Source organism: Rhyacophila brunnea, unplaced genomic scaffold (genome assembly GCF_057557595.1).
Source record: "Rhyacophila brunnea isolate RB1 unplaced genomic scaffold, BYU_Rbru_1.0 scaffold_14, whole genome shotgun sequence".
Classification (NCBI taxonomy): domain Eukaryota; kingdom Metazoa; phylum Arthropoda; class Insecta; order Trichoptera; family Rhyacophilidae; genus Rhyacophila; species Rhyacophila brunnea.
The window spans coordinates 6,886,394-6,903,961 of NW_028232796.1; the positions used below are offsets into that span (position 1 = coordinate 6,886,394).

A 17,568-nucleotide genomic window follows, 5' to 3' on the forward strand; every position below is an offset into this window, starting at 1 on the left:
TTTATAATAGGTGTATTTTCACAATATATAGGTATCGAACGAACAGTTGGTTGTAGATACTAGGTGTAAATACAATATGTAAAACGTTAGCGTATACTACCATTCGTTGGTAAATTTATTAGACACCAAAGTCTTGTAGCGAGTCGGGAATATTATTCACTAATAACACCGGTCGCATCCTTTACACCTGACGACATCACCATCTTTAATTCTCGCCTCGGCCACGTCCCGATTCGCTAGCTACATGTAGTCATTCCATCTTTGCACGGCTTTAGATAGAAATTAAATGAAGATTAAAAACCTACCTTAAAAGTGTAGATGTAGATGTACCTAAACTAAATTGTATGGGAAAATGTTGTTTTCAATTGAATTCACCCGATCATATCACCGTGCTAAACTTTCAAATTATCTGTTACTGCATCTGTACTTTTTGTATCACATCTCTGCATGACCATTGGTTCACCGTATAGAATAGGCTTTTAGTTAATTTAGCATATATTTTACGCGGATATGGTTTTTGTCATTTTGTACGGCAATTGGGACCGGGCCGTTCATTGGTCGGTTTTATTATATAACTAATGGGGTATCGGCCTGTTGATATTGGTATGGAATGAGGCTGTATATTATTTAGATACAGGCTTGTGACATTGTTTTAAAAAAATCAAACATTTTGGACGCGCGACTCTAGGATCGCATTAAGTAGTAAATTAAGAACACCGGTTAATATGGATTCCTTTAGCCAATTAAGTCGATGTATTATTTTTGATAGTGCATGCTGCAATGTTTGGTCTCCTCCTTGGACATCCATTATGGCTACGGATAGGCCTGCTAAATGTAAAGTCGCGCGTAATTCAGAGGCTTGGCCGGCCGGCAATTGCCGCCCCCGGCCGACGCGGCGGAGCGCCAGCCTTGTGATACTTCTGCAGCCTGTGCCACTTCTTCGCCACCGCACTTCCACCCGCCTCTCGAGGAGTGCATGTCAAAACCTCACCTGGTCTCGTGCGAATGGTAATATTAATAATCGTTGCGTTAATTGACCATACACGCAGTGGGAAAATTCTGCGGAATTTAAATCCGTCACAATATTACAGCAGGAAAGTATAACTTCATTAATGCTGCTCAAAACGTTTGACATCAGTTCCATTTAAAATTCCTCACTCCTGAGCGCAGCATGTAATTACGGACGTATGTACCTAATTATTTATAAAAAGAAATATGAAACAATATAATTGAATAATACAATACAATAAAAAGTAAATGATCAAACAGCATTAAACTTAAACTGGTGTCGATCCACTGGTGGGTGAAGGTCTCAGCTGACTTCTTCCACTCTTCTCGGTCCCTAGTTATTTGCTGTCATATATTCACCGCATTTTATAAGTTCCGTGTATCCAGCGGGTTTTAGGGCATCCTTGTGTACGTTCATTGTCCCTTGTGTCCACTCGTCGAGCGATATGTCCAGCCCACTGCTACTTAGCGACCTGCTTCCTTATCCATCGGTTGCTATTGTGGTCTTTCCGCGTTATTTCTCTTACATTACGAGTGGGTACGTGAACACTGGTCGCACACATTGGTTGAACACTTTACGCATAAGACACGATCGGAATCACTTTTGAAGATATTATTCAGACGCCGAAATACGCTCCATATCATTCTTCTAGCAATCTAATCACACATATATTTGATGGCCGAGATAGACGTAGTTGTTGACATGCACGATTTTAGTGCCATTTATGAGGATAACCCAGCTAATACATCTACAAAAATTAAAGATAAGAATGTGCGTGCACGATTACACAATTCAGTCATTATAGCATTTTTAGTTTCATACACATAACTTTATATTGATTAATATTTTATTTTAACTAACTCTGAGATTAATTTTACACTAGTCTTGCTACATTATTATATTGCTAATATAAATTACATAACTATTTAGACATCCCTAAAATGACAACTATTCTTCACACTATATTCTATTCAAATCATGCGAATATTGTAAACTTACTTCTGTGGAATGCGCTATCGAAATTCAAATTATATGAAAAACACGATGTGTACCTACCTTATTAGCGATTTGACACTTGTATTATTAGTTGCTTAAGTCCTGCAAAAAATCCGCTCCACTATATAATATAATTCATACATAATAATAATGTATCAACAATAAAACAATATTTTGACCATGCTGTTTTATTTATGGCACCGGCAGTTCGATTTATTGAATTAATTAATGATTTAATCATCTGAAGGTGTTTTTGGTACAGCGACAACGTTTTTCGTACAAGCCGTCATTATGTGTTGTGAAAAGTATGATTAAAAACGATAATTATTGTATGAATGTATTTTTTATACCATAGTGTTATAGTTATGTTGTTAACTAACATGTGTAATTCTTTTTATTCGATATTTGTACATAATATTGTATTTCGTATTAGTTATATTATATTTTATTATATGAATAGGCAGTAAATGACTATGTATGCAAACTGATAAAATGTTCAGGAAATGGTAAAATCTATTTACATAATTTAATTATGTGATACACAGTCATTTATGCGGATCCTAGAATGTGGCCATGAGGAACATGGCCATCCCGTAAACAAATTTAATGTTTAATTCTTATGTAAGTATTGATATCTCACAGTTGACTAATGTTATTCATTCATGATTATTATCTTTTTATTTTCACAGTAGTCTTATTTTCGTTCGCTTTTCTCAACTACGCCAAAAAATGTCGCCTGCTGCGCAATATTCTTACATTTTCATTAAAATATCAACACAAAATAAGTAGGTATATTCGCCGAGTTATCCGTGTTTTTCATTTACTATTTTTAAGGATTGTAATATGATTCTTGTAAGCGTCGCGTTTTTACAACTTTTGTTCAGTGTTGCCAATGTCGTTGACAAAAACATGCCAGACGGGGTACGAAAACAAGCTATTTGGCAGGAAAAAAAGGTAGATTTTGTGAAAATAAATTTCGATTCCTTTTTTTGCCTATCAAAAAAGTGTTCATTATACGGGTAAAAATCACACCACATTTTCTATGGCTCTGGCTATGGCTCTGACAAAATATAATTTATTTATCTAACAACCTTCGATAAGTAATAATTGAATTAGGTAATACCAGAAAGTGGAATCGCCGATAATCGTCAATCCGATGCCACATGCCTTAGCACACATTAAATTATAACAGCTGATACCATTATATCACTATAACGCCAATAATGCCCATATTGTTTAATTGTGTTTAATTCTGAAGTACCTACCGAACCCACCTTCATTAAATATCTGATGTGTAAGAAAATAAATTTAATAAACATCTAGCTTATTTTTATACATCACATTTAAAGCTGTTGAAGGCATCACAAAACGCTAATAAAAACGCCATAAGCCACATGCAGTTTTGCAAGTTTAGATGCCCATCTAAAAATGGTAGATCTGGCAAGAAAAAAGCTGGTAACGCTGCGCTTGTTCCTTAGTAGTCAGCCAAAAATATAACATTGTTTACATTTATATAGTAAGTATCTACCCATTAATTAAAGCGAATGGTTAGCAACCGTTATTTGATAAAAGTCTGTTGCGAAAACCTCTACGCCGTTGTACCACGTGTTGCACCACGTGTAGGAGAAAATAATGATAATTTACCCTTTTTCTACAGTTACTTAATAAAATTGACCCCGCTTTTTATAACATTCAATAATATTGTAAGTATAGTAAATAATTCCATGTTTGGTCCAACCCGCGCGGTCACGCTGCAGTACACCCCCGCAAAAACCACTCCAAAGAGATCTAACAGAAATGTGTACCTATACACACAGACAGACGGACAAGCTCAGGCGGCAACTAAGTAAGCACTTCAGTACAATACCATCTCCCGAGACAGACGAATGACTCTTAACGATATCGTTTCCTGCGTGTCTCGACTCTCGGCACAAAACGCAGGTGCATATTGCAATAATTTTGAGTCTCACCGACTGAAGACGCCGCGATTTTCGAACGTCTGTCTGGCTGTTCCACACAGCTGATGTTATTTTTACTTCGTTTCCGCCGGATATGGGGAATATATTTACGATGATGGTGGCAATTGAGTCATGCTGTATGTCCGTTAGGATGCAACGGATCGGTTGTGTTTTTCCGAGTGCAGTTTTTAATTAGTCCTACGGTGACTAGAGTTGAGTGAGGTTTATACGTAATTGAACGGATTGTGTATCAGGGAATTATAACAATATGCCGTTGAAAGTGTTCGAAGTGTTTAATTTTATTTGTGTTTAATACTATTCGATATTTTTTCGAGTGATGTGTATATTAAATGAACAGTTCGTATAAATTATAAAGAGACTATAGGCCAAAGTTTTACGTTAGAATATGCGTTTTACTGGTCAGTTGTATTCTATTAAGTTTCTGTATAATATAATATATATATATATTTATTTTTGGTTTTAACGCGCGATTACTGTGTTATTACTTACTAAATCGTTTATAATTTTTAGGAATTTTCAATGTGTTAATTTGATACTTACATTATTAAATGCAGAAACAATAATTTTTCAATGTCAAAATAAAATAGAAACTGCCTTCATCGTTTTAGTTTATTATTTTTTCATTAGAATGCAATATTTTTGAATATTTATCGAGTTTTTATATTGATAGTTTAAAAATATTTTCACGTGAATGTTCCGATCACCAGAGGCATCTAGCGGAAAAATACGGAGCTTGCAATTTAAGTCAATTTATTGATAATGAATTTACATTAAAAAAAGTGTTTTTATTAATCAAAACGTAGGTATGTATCTAAAAACATTAAAAAGAAAAATATTTTTTTTATTTAAAGGCAAAGTATAAGATACAATTTTAAAATAACGATATATAAAATGTGAATTCTATATAGGATCGGACCTTGTTATTAAGTACCTATTATTTAATGCGGTGAAAATATTTTTGAATAATTCTTAGTTTCAATTTACTTATTTCATATTTATTTTACTAAACGTCGATTTTCCTAAAAATAAAAAATATATAAAAAATGATTTTATATTAAATTAAAATATATAATTTTATATTGAATCATATTTCGGTATGTTCACAATATATTCCTACTTACAAAAAGAGATGTTTTAAAAATGTGTCATTTTAGTTGTAACGTTTTCTATTTATAAAGAAACTAATTCATTTCTTGTAGGTACTTCATCACTAGTTTTTTCTTTTATCCCGTTAAAAGTGTTTTTTTAGAATGATTAACATTTTGTGAATGCGAATTAGGATTTAATTTTGATAGAATACCGTCATTATTGATTTTATTTGAAATATGTATTGTTGGAGAAGAATTATTATTATTTGGTTATTACTTTGGTTAGGTACTACGATTATTTATTCTCATTACGTAAAAATCATATTGTTACGAAACTGTGATTCAAAAATTAATGATACATATATCTTGGGTGTTTACAATATAGGACCGTTACTGTACGGACATTGATTTAATTACAAGACATCATGTACTAATTATTTTCTTTTCCTCTTTTCCAGACCTGGCTTCTATCAGACAACTCCTCGAGAGCGAAATCGGTGGGCTGAACTGCCCGAGCTGTAATATGCCCTTCGATAAGGGCAAAAAGCGAAAGTTAATCGACGCCTGCGGCCACGAGAGATGCTTCACCTGCACCTTCCTGCACGAACAGTGCACAATCTGCATGCCCAGCTCTGAAACGCCCAGAAGCTGGGGACACCAGACCCCCGACGACAGATCACTGACAAGAGTAGAAATCCACGAACCTTCAAGGATGAGTAATAATAGAATTCACAGAAATAACGGTGTTAAAGAACATTCTCCCAGCAGGCTTCCGAAGCCTCCGAAACAGATACCACAGCCCATGACTCAGAGCTGCCCCACGCCACCGCATGTCAGAAGAAAGTTCTTCTTGAGTCCAAAGTCCATTCGGAGCTCCTTCGGGCAGCGTTCCAGGAATGGACATCACAATGAAAACCAACCTCCTTTATCCGGTGAGTTATCGATTCTCTATGATACTAATCAAAATTTTATATAATGCTCGTAGACTTAAGACGGGTAGCGTTATGCATTGATCAACCAAGTGACGTTTTTTTGATCGAAAACAATAATTGTTTAGCTTTGTTCTCACATGTTCGTTACAAAAGTCAGTCACCTTCACGTTTACAATGAATGAAAAACAACTCCTTTCAGTAGTAAAATTGCGATAAAATTATGAGTTATAATAATATACTCTTCTAATAATAATTAAATTAATGATTCTTAAATAAATATATTTCGCAATTAGCATTTCTAATTATGGTGTAATATATATTTGTTACGACTTATAATACTGTCATAATAAACAACCATACCATAATATTGAAAATTGCTATTTACCATTTTCATGGCTCTGAAATTGGTAACATAAAAACCTTTATAATTTACTCTGCAATTAAATACACTATACTATAGTGAATGAATTAGATATGCATACTCAATTATTTATCAATTTAATGATTCCAATAAAATCGCATTGTATACTTAATAGGTAATTCAATTTATTATCAGGACCATCTTTGTCTGCTTATAATGGACTAGATTTGTACGAATAGTTTTTAAAAAAGTGCCTAATGGCCATACATGGACTGAAACCGTATGCGGTTTAGAACCGTGTGCTATACTAAGCTTATTTTTTCTGTTCTTGGAAATATATTTTCACAAACGATATTATAAGCATCTGATCGTATCCGTTTATACCACTTACAAATTTAGTTAAAATATATTTTCATGAACAAAAATAAGTTTAGTATGGCACACGGATCTAAACCGCATACGGTTGCAGTCCATGGATGACCTCTAACATTCATGCAAACATCTGTAGCAAACAACTGGCTATTTCCCATTTTGATCCATTGGCATCCATTTTAACAAAAATGGGTGAATCTATTCATTTTATGATGTGCGGATATGGTATTTAGAAATAAAAACTATTTATAAGGAGTAATTGACTTTGCAGCTGATAGGTGCTAAGGTTTAGTAATGATGCACTTAATTCAAAACTGTAATAAATATTTCAACTATTATAATATTTTTTTATGTAATAAAATAACTGTCGTTTGATTGTTAATGCATAGCGCTAGTTGCTGGATTTGTTTTGTGTATTGTTTAGTATAGATATAAAAGTGCGGCCACACCGGCAACAAGTCGCGCGACAACTCGTTAAATTTTACGATAATTATCATAATTGCTTAAGAAATTTTACGATAATTATCATGCTTATCGTAAAATTTAACGAGTTGTCGCGCGACCCGTTTTCGGTGTGGACCCGGCATAAGAATGCGTCGAAGAAACACAGTTAGAAAAAAGGGTTGGATTATGAATGATGGTTGAATTGTGGGTGATTGATTATGATTCTGGTATCGCTTGGTAATAAGAGTTGAATGAAAAATCTTGACAGGAGATGAATGAAAGAGAAAACAAATAATTATTGAAAACGCTGTCACGATTTTTATTCTCTTATGTTTCACAGTCTTTATATTGAGAGTAAAGGCGTGTACGCACAAAGAAAAAAGTTGACAACATAAAAAAAATCATATTTTATAAAGTAAGATTAAGTATAAAGTAAGTAAAGTAAGTTAAGAAATAAATATTTTTAAATATTATGTTCCTACTTAAATGGATTGAACTCCGTACCAGTATTGCCAATTATTGTCATTCAGAAGAATATGCCAGATAGGGTAAGAAAATAAGTTAGACGCAGAAAGTATGCTAGATTTTCTCAAAAACAAAATAAACCTAGAAACTAGCATAATATTAGTAGGTAGGTAGGTACATCAGTTATATAGATATTATATTAATATTCATGCAGATACGGAATTTGGTGTATACGTAAATAGTTTTTATACCTAACATTTATTTAACCTTTAACCTGTAGGATATACGGTAGGTACGGCTGATCTGACTGAGTTACTATGGTGTAATATTCTAGCCTTTTTATGAAAAGTTTTAAGTGTTGTCGACAAACGTAAGATTTAACGCCATACGCCAGATGCGTATTTTTCAAGATTTAAAAAAAATGCCAGATCTGGCAACACTACTCTGTACAGCACTGAATGAATAAATGGCGATTGCTTAATTTTTATTGATTTTTCTTAGATATATGTTATATATTGATCTTGTTCGATTATATATTTGAAAATGTAATAATTTCTTGCCATCTATATTATGCTCTGTTTGTATTGATCGCCGTTGTAATACCGGTTCCTAAAAAAGCCGACCACAGTTGAAAAACGTCTCGATGATTCACCGGGCGCTAGCCTCGATTAACTTTTTTAATAATACCCTTTCGTTGCTCTTGATTGATGGTTCGAATCTTGACTCATCAGCGAAGTTTTTTGTGGTACTTGGTTTTTGCAATCACAAAAAATCTCGGCGATCTTTTCTGATGGATTATTTTGACTGTGCATAATCCAAACACGCCGTGTTGGCTGGTCGTGCTCAAAATATAAAAGCATTCGGTTAACATTATTGTCTTTTGTCTTTTCCTGATGAAATACCAGTGTATTTTTAATTATAAAAATATGTAAGTCAGAACCTGTTGGTTTAATTAATAATCATACTCTCAACTTGTGAAAAAATATAGAAAAAAATACTTAGGACATCTTCTAGCGCTAGCCTCATATTCTAATTATTACATGCGTACTTGTAAACTCAATGCATATTGTCGTGAGTAGGGAATCCAATCCCGAGCCAAAATTCTGATCCCGGGATTTCGGGATTACAATTTGACAATCCCGGGATTGGCATTTTTCCATTGTTAATATAATTTTTTTATATTTACAAATAACATTGATAAAATCGGTCAAAAATAAATCTAGTATAATTTATACCCATTAAGACATGTATTGTTAATATTGTATACGGTCAATCTTGGAAATACACAAGTTTAATGGAGTAAATAATATTGTAATATAAATAATAATGTGAATTTAATAGGAGATTGCTGTTTCTGATAGTAAAGACTTAATGAATGGATTAGCGAGATTTAAAATAGTAAAGCAAATAATCATGGCGTACTTATGGCCTTTCCGCTTCATAAATCTAATTAGTCAGCCAAATATGAAACTGCCGTAAAACGTATGATATTATCGTGGAATTACTTTGTTAAAAGTGGGAAGCATTGTTTTTTTCCAATCTTTCCATTTTTAATAATTTATGTGAAAAAAATAAAATGAATCGGCAACCTACACATGGGTATAAATCAAACTCAGTTTATTTCTTATGTAGTTATTTTTTATTAAATGTATTTTTTCTGTTATATTTTCGCTTTTATTTTATTTTCCATAAAAATTGATAAAAAAATCAATCCCGAAATCCCGGGATTATTTTTATCAATCCCGGGATTCATAGGTATCGAAAATAGCACGGGATCGCGGGATTCGGGATCCCGGGATTGGAATCCCTAGTCGTGAGCAATCGTCAGCCTTAGCAAATTATATGAAATAGTTAGATTGGATTGCTTGGCTTCATAACATCTACCGGAAAATTGCACTAAAGTTGAGGGTTTTTCATTGCCAGCGCCAGTCTTCGAGCAAATAATTAAGAAATAGATCATTTAAAAAAAATAAAGCTTTTTACACCGTTAAATCATATTTAATTTGATATAGTTTTATTAATATAATTGAAATTTTATCTCTTAGGAGCACTCTCTAGTCTAGTAAAACGGCAAATAATTTTCAACTATAGGTGCGACGAAATTTCGGACTCGCTGCCAATCGGAGAGCGAAAGGCGAGCTGTGAACACGTCAATTTGTTTTGTGATGGCGTCGGGGAAATTAATTCTTAAATCGTGTAAAGATGACTGAAAAACGTTACCCATTTACTTGAAATAGAAAATATGTAAATGAATATATTATTATTATCACTAATAGAACAATAAATATGACGTTAAATGGACGCATGCTGAATTTTTATGACAACTTATGTTTTGTTCTGCACGCGTCGTTTGCACAATCTTCGCGTTGCGTAGTCATCACGATTGTTTTAGACCGTGCTACAGCTGAAGTATAGCCTTAAGGTTTTAATTAAATTAACTAACATCTATTCATCAGTATTATTACCTGTACTAGTAACTGTCTGTTTTCATTTTCTTACAGACAACAACTTACCTATGCACTATGATCCTCATAGCTTACCTACTTCCAAAAGTCACTCTTCGCCACTGATTTATTACCATACCATATAATATTCTTCATTTATCTGTAACGCATAAGAGAAAATATATTATGTAAATGCCTATGACGGAGCGAGACAGGCAGAAGACGTTTTTAATGGGGTAAGATGAAAGAAAACATACGCGTAATTACAAATTCTAAATTCGAAAAATAAACTGACATAAAAATAAAAGTATTGTTGGCAGAAGAAAACAAATTATGGTTTGACAGATGTTATCACCTGATATTTTTTTCTTAGTAGATATAATAATATCTGCCATTTGAACGTAGTGTCCTTCGGACTAAATAATAAATGCAGCCTGATGATGCTGTATATACTATTTCTTATATTTGCAATAAACATTACAACAAGAATGAGTTATTGTTATTATAACCAGGGGCAGCGAGTTTTTATATAAAAAAATATTAATTTATTAATGAAACAAAATGGCCGGTCGACTGGCTTCTCGGCGATATTTGCATACAAATTGCGTAAGTGTTGTCGGCCTACTCGCAAATCGAGACCGGTAGGTACCTATGTCTGTTGTACGTACAATGCGTGGTACAGGATTGATAAAACCTAAAGCTAGGGACAGGATCAAATTATCGATTTTAAAATGTAATTGGAAAAATATGTGATGGTGTCAGCACCCAGTGAAGTAATATTTGTTGTAAAATATAAATAAGTACCCATGTGTACACAATAAATAAATAAATTATGCACATCTTTAAGTTCTAATGAGGGAAGAATTCTTTTCTTTGTATAAACATCATAAGGCATAATAATTCTCAATCCGTATTGAAAATGTTTCAAGCGCGAAATGTATAAGCTATGTACAACTACTAAGTAAAGAGACGCATATAAAACTGACTTGTCTACTTTCTCTATCAAATCGATACGCGGGTACGTCTATTCTTTTGCCCATTTAATTCGACCGTGCAGCGTCCAATTGTATCGGCGGGCAATTGTCCCGGCGTCCTATTGTACCGGCGGCCAATTAGCGGGGCCCAATCGCCCGCGGCCAGTTTGCGGCGCCAAATCGTCCTATCGTCTCAGATCCCGCATTGGCAATCATAAAAAAAACTGACTCTCAACCTGCATTGCCACCTTAGCGTTTTTCTTACCAGTTCTAGCATTTTTAATCTGTCTGCAAACATGGCATACTGCGTTAAATCTAGCATTTTTTGACGATAAAATAAATGTAATGTACGAAATTTAAGCGATTAACAAATTTCGTACAAATACTATTTTTTAATTCTGCTAATTAGTTTTTTTTCTTACTCTGTCTGGGATAAGTTTGTCAACGTTAGTTGGCAACACTGCATTCAACCATTTGTCTGAGACAGTATTCCCTGGTCTGATTCTACTCTTAAAATTCTTTATGGGACTGGATTAGAGAGGGTGACAACTAGAAATGACTCGATCGATCAAATCGAGAGTGCAACAGCAATATCTTTACTGGTGTTGTGTCTGGTGGCAACTGGACGAGAATCGTTTGCAGAATAGGCACTGCTGGTGAAGACGACGTTCATCATTAATCCTGCAATTAAAACACGCCTACTGATTATTACATTCATATCTCCTTCGACATCGATCATGCATTTTAAACCGATAGACTATGCCAGTATTATTGACTGTCGCTTTAAAGCGTCGGCTGGCTTCTACTATAGAATTACTCTTTCTTATAAAAAGCTGCAATTTATACCTACTTAGGTGATATCACTTGAAGGAAATATGACTTTTATGAGAGTATGGTTTATAATTTTATTATTCTCATTTGTCTTTATAACCCTTGACGAGTTTGGGTCTCCTTCAGACACTTTGTCCATCCCGAATAATTTTGCGGCATCCAATTATGTTGGCCGGGAACCTTACAAGTCTTCTTTTACCCTCAAGGGGTGCGTACATAGTGGCACTAGTGCAGTCTGCATTTTTTTAAAGTCACGAAAATAAGAATGAGGGTCGATATGAGCTTCCCCATTTCACATAAATCCTTTTCATAATAATGTTATCCTGTTCGTATTACAATAGTAAACAAACACTGAGTTGGTCACTCACTGATAACGATTTTACAAAATCGTTGGCGTATATTGGTACCATCTGGATCTATCTGTTGAGTATATTTATATCAATAAACAAGAAATAATATTATGTATAATAGTGTCCGGCATTTTAATTCGCTCTGTCATACGGCGTATATTTTGCTGCGACGCGAATAATTACATCCCACACTGCTATTATGAGTTTAGAGTGTTTTTATCGAAGAATTATTTACATAGATGCAATACTTTGATACAATATTTCTTGAAACATCATGTGACTATTTTTTATTTAATGTTCATACCAGTCACACATTTTTTACAACGAGGAACGTCTTCAACATGCTCAGAACGAGGACGTACTTTCTGATGGCCAAGCTTACTATTTCGGAAAAATAAAAATCATGTGACATCTATTAATTTTTATATATTGAATTTCAAAAACTACCCAGCACCATCTGCAATTTGTATTCTTAGTTCAGTGAAACCAAATAATTATGAGTGTAACTGACGGTTCCATGAATAAACAGAACATGAAGAAAACAGAACGGTGAAAAAAACAGAACATGAAAAAACAGAACAGTGACAAAACAGAACAGCGATAAATATAAATATGAGCTTTCAGGAAAAATACAACATTTAATATTGAAATTGTTGTATCTCTATATTATGTTGTATAGATTTTTAATTTTTAAGAATGGCCAACATGCAGTGATTATATAAATATGTATAGTATATACTTCGTTTGTAAACTTATGTTTTATAAGTATTTAATTAATAATTTTAATAGAAACGACAAAAATTAATGTTTTATATTTACCCTGGCTGTTTTGTTTTGTCACTGTTTTATTTTATCACCGTTCTGTTTCTTACCGTTACTGACAATGTTTAGTGTGCACTATTTATGTCGGATCTTAACAGTTCACCCTTCGCCACTGTTATGCGAGTATAGACATCCTATTTTAATAAATTATAACAACAGCTTCCATATGTGTATTAACTCATTGTGAATGGAGTGAAGAGTTGTAACAATTTGCAATAAAACACTTTCGCACTGACAGTGGAGTGAAGTTATGAACTATTTTGTAGTGACGAATGGAAGCTGCTTATTTATAACAATATGACAGGTAATCTTAAATTACTATTCAGGAGAAAACGGTAGGAAATGAAGACTTGTGAACTTCAATAATAATGGACGCTGACCTGCGTTAGAAGATAATACTATAACAGAAAGCATTAAACCGAGAATACTTAAAGCAGTGAAATCATATTTTGAATAGAAATACATAATTTGAAAAGAATACGACACCCAGCATGATTCGAACCTGCTCACCCCTGTGATTAATGTGACGAAGTTAACTAGTGGTTTTACAATAATTTGTAATCGGCTTTTGTATTTTACAACAAAGTATTATAATTCCCATAATTACTAACTGGTGTCAAGAATACTCCAATTTTTTATTATAATATCACGTATCTACTTATGTAACCAATAGAAAAAATCTATATATCTTAAAAAAAGATGATTGCCAAAATGTAATAATCACTAGTTAACGTCGTCGCAATATAATAGGACACGTATAGCTTGGTTGTTAGAGCACATGGGCGCGAAACCCGGGTGGCACTGGTTCGAAGCCTGCTAGGTGTCATATTTTTTTTCAATTGTTTCTATTGATTATATACTTCTCAGCGCATCTATTCTATACACCAGACTGCTTTCGACCGCTACGGCGGCTATCTAGGGTAGGTTTGTATCGAATTATTAGCACTTATTGTAACAATTACAATAAGTTAGTAACAGCACCTCTTTTGGCTGTGGTAAATTTTAGAGTGAAATAGACAGTTTTGACTATTTAGACGGCTAACTTATTGTACCTAATTGTTACAATAAGTGTTAATACTTCGATACAAACCTACGCTAGATAGTTGCCGTAGCGGCCGAAAGTAGTCTTGTGTATAGAATAGATGTGCAGAAGTGTTTTTTAAATTATGTATGATAGATAAAAGAATGTTGTGTTTTTAAATCTTTTCCATTTTCGTGCCAAAGTTTTGTGAGAAGAACGTCAAATCACACAAACTGTATGCTTGCAACTAAAAGTTGAACGACAATAATAATTGTTGTAGATGTAGATTGATACAAAAACATTTGGTGCTGGATTGGGGCGTTCATTTTCTTAGTACGAAGCAATATTTCCTCTATGTGAAGTACACTCACAACGGAAAACTCCTACGCGAATTAAACCTGTCGCCCAAGTCCTTTCGCTTCACATTAATTGGATCATGTCGGACAACCGGCATTACTATCGCCTATCAGAGACTATTTGTCTATTGCACTCTAGACATTATGTCTATAAACCACATCAAGTACTAGTAGCGTTAGAACTGTGCGGATGAAACGGAAATCTTGAAAAATCTATTATTCTTAAATAATAACCATGACCAATGATATTTATAGCTATGTACGTAGGTACTTCTTCATCAGTATTCCATTCACAGTCACCTCTTAGCGATGGTGCCCACAGAACGCGTCGAGCGGGCGAAGTCGGCGTATTCATAACCATAATCACACGTCTCTCGCCGCGCATTACCCTTCACCTATGTAATAAGCGGCCCAAGCAGCACAAAACAATTATTTTTACAGCGTCTCTCATAACAAAGCAATAAAAATATTATATTATTTCGGGGCTTGTAATAAATATTTACGACGACATTATTCAACCAGCGAAATATAATGACACGGAATAAAATAAAACAATGGGTTCTCTGTTATTAAATAATTGCTTTTGGCCCGTTGATCGACGACGCCTCAAGTAGCCGTGTTCAATGAATGGACTTCTTTGTATTTTCATTAAATCGTATCGCCGAGAAGCGAAAAACGGTGACTCATGCGGCAGGCGGCGCGCAAGGCATCGTTAAGTCCAGTGGGCGCTGGCGTATTTGATTACGTTGTATTTTTGATGATTTACGGCGCCACTTGTAGAAATTTTGCGCGAGCGCCGCACTCGCTGCGTCAATGGGCTTTATGCCTTATAGTCTTTCTGATTTCCTCACAATTTCTTATATTAAACTTAATCATTTTCTATCAATTATTTATGTATGACCATGGCCTTCACAGGGGATGGGGCTGACAGGGCTCTAGCATGGAGGCACGGACATAGGGAGGGCCTGACATAGCGGGTTGACTAACTAAATGCGATATGCGCAGATCGCATTTGCTATAATGTTAAAAAAGTCGCCTGCGGCGCAATTTCATTTTAGGTTTTTGAACATTAAAAAATATATAGTTGTGTGATGCAATTTGTTTGTGGTATGATGATTGATTTATTTAAATGATAATTCATGTGTAGAATATGGCAAACGCTACTGTAGAGCAACACAGCGATATATAGGGGGCCACTACATGATGTGGGGGCCATGTCTCGTAAAAACAAAAATATGTTAAGTAATACAAACCTTTACTCTGTGGAGGCTCATATATCGTCTCTGTTCTGGCAGAACACACTAACTGGAGAATACTAGTTTTGAGTAATTTGACTTTGAAGTTGTTAAAATGTTTGGAATGGTCTATCATATGAGTTTATTAAGTAATCGTAAAAAGGATGACTTTAAAATAAAGACTGTTTATTTATTAAGAAGGTTTCCAGACGGCAAAGTTTGAAATAAGGAACATTTTGGTATAACTAACTCAATATGTAATTTTTTCGAATTAGTGTCTTCTGCCAGAACAGAGACGATATGATCTTAGGATCGGACATGGTCATAAATATATATATATATATATATATATATATATATATATAGGTATTATTAAGTATAAATGTCGAGGTAATGTCCTCGTAAAGACCAAAGAAATAACCAGAGAAATAAAAACGAGAAAGTTGGAATGCCATATCATGCGGCATCCCGAGAGATATTAACTTCTGCTTCTTATGATTGAAGGGAATATCTCCGGTAAGTGAGGTTCTGGAAGAAGAAGAACCTCTTGGCTCAAGAACCTCAGATATGGATAGAGAAAGAATTGCCGAACTCATCGCCGATGTCAGATAACGAATATGCCATAAAAAGAAGAAGATAAACAAATGCTACAAATTAGCAAATAAATACATCTTATATTAGGTATATTATGTGATGTCGTTATTCGTTGATTCGTCCATTTTACTCATTTACGTTAGAACTTTTAATGCAATATAGCAGAGTTTAATTTAATTATCGTTGGATATTGCATAAGCGAAATAAGTTACAAATGGCGTCGATTACCTTACCTACTGCTAACTTCGCACACCCATACATATTCGTTGCATTTAACCTAATTACAGACGACAGAACAGTTTGTTAACCGTTTCAATGCTTCTGGTAGAGTTAACATTAAATACAATGAAAGTTTAATCCGCTGGTATGGTGAATAGATACACAATTGGTTTTAGGATTCTTTAAAAATGTTTTAGTGAATTTATCTTAGAAATTAGTGATATGGAAGTTCTGCTTTGATGCCTGACATAAGTGAAGACAATTATTATTGAGAGTGCAATACAACACAGTCGCTTATGGTCTTCTATTGCTAAACTTCTTCACTCACTGTATGTTTATAAAACGTATATTAATTGTAAACGCCATGTCTTTAACACAAGTTAATTAAATTTAATATTAGGTACCTTTATATATTTTCTAAAAACATATTGATTTAAGGGTGGGAATTAGTCTCACTTTGCATTATTCAAAATTATGAGTAGGTATATTCAAACGTTTAGTAAATAGTTTTCACTTAATTAAAAATAATTTCACAAGTAAATAAATTAAATCGCCTAAAATAGTTTGTAATAAAACCAGAATCTTTAATAAAACACTGCTTTAACTAAGCTATGATAAATTATCACATTGGATATTATTATGGTTGTTTTTGACAAATCCACATCACTAACATGGTCAATTTGAACGATGGTAGGAGTAATTTTTACTTGTCAATAGATTATTATAAGTTTACTAAAAATAACACATTATTTCAAGAGCATACAACGACATTACAGAATATTTTACTATCATTCCTAGCTGTCAAAAACTCGTACGTTTACTCTATTGTTCAGTAGCAAACAGTAGGAGAAATAGGCGATTAATTTTAAACCGTGAACTTTTGCAATAGATCGCCTTCATCGAATTATGAAGTTTATTGGAAACCAATTTCTTCTTCTATTCTGTCTGTGCGATATATAAAGTTCTCTAATTCACGTCTTGACCTCACGTCTGCGTGTCGTGGGTGGTAATTAATACCACGTCAACGGTTTAGAATTAACTAAACACAGAAAGCAGACAGATCATCGCGTGTTATG

At 33.9% G+C, this 17,568-nt stretch overlaps 1 protein-coding gene across 6 annotated transcripts in view; it reads left to right on the forward strand.

Annotated features, from left to right (window-relative positions):
• The window catches only part of rols (zinc-RING finger and ankyrin repeat domain-containing protein rolling pebbles), a 427,700-nt gene that overhangs the window by 386,802 nt on the left and 23,330 nt on the right, over nt 1-17,568 (forward strand). For 4 of the 6 annotated variants that reach the window (XM_085941854.1, XM_085941855.1, XM_085941860.1 and 1 more), the window contains one exon: nt 5,531-6,004. In XM_085941854.1, coding sequence (XP_085797980.1) covers nt 5,531-6,004 — 474 coding nt within the window. Of the gene's footprint in view, nt 1-3,846; nt 3,947-4,097; nt 4,383-5,530; nt 6,005-17,568 lie in introns of those variants that run through there. The other 2 variants (XM_085941858.1, XM_085941859.1) reach the window with 2 other exon arrangements.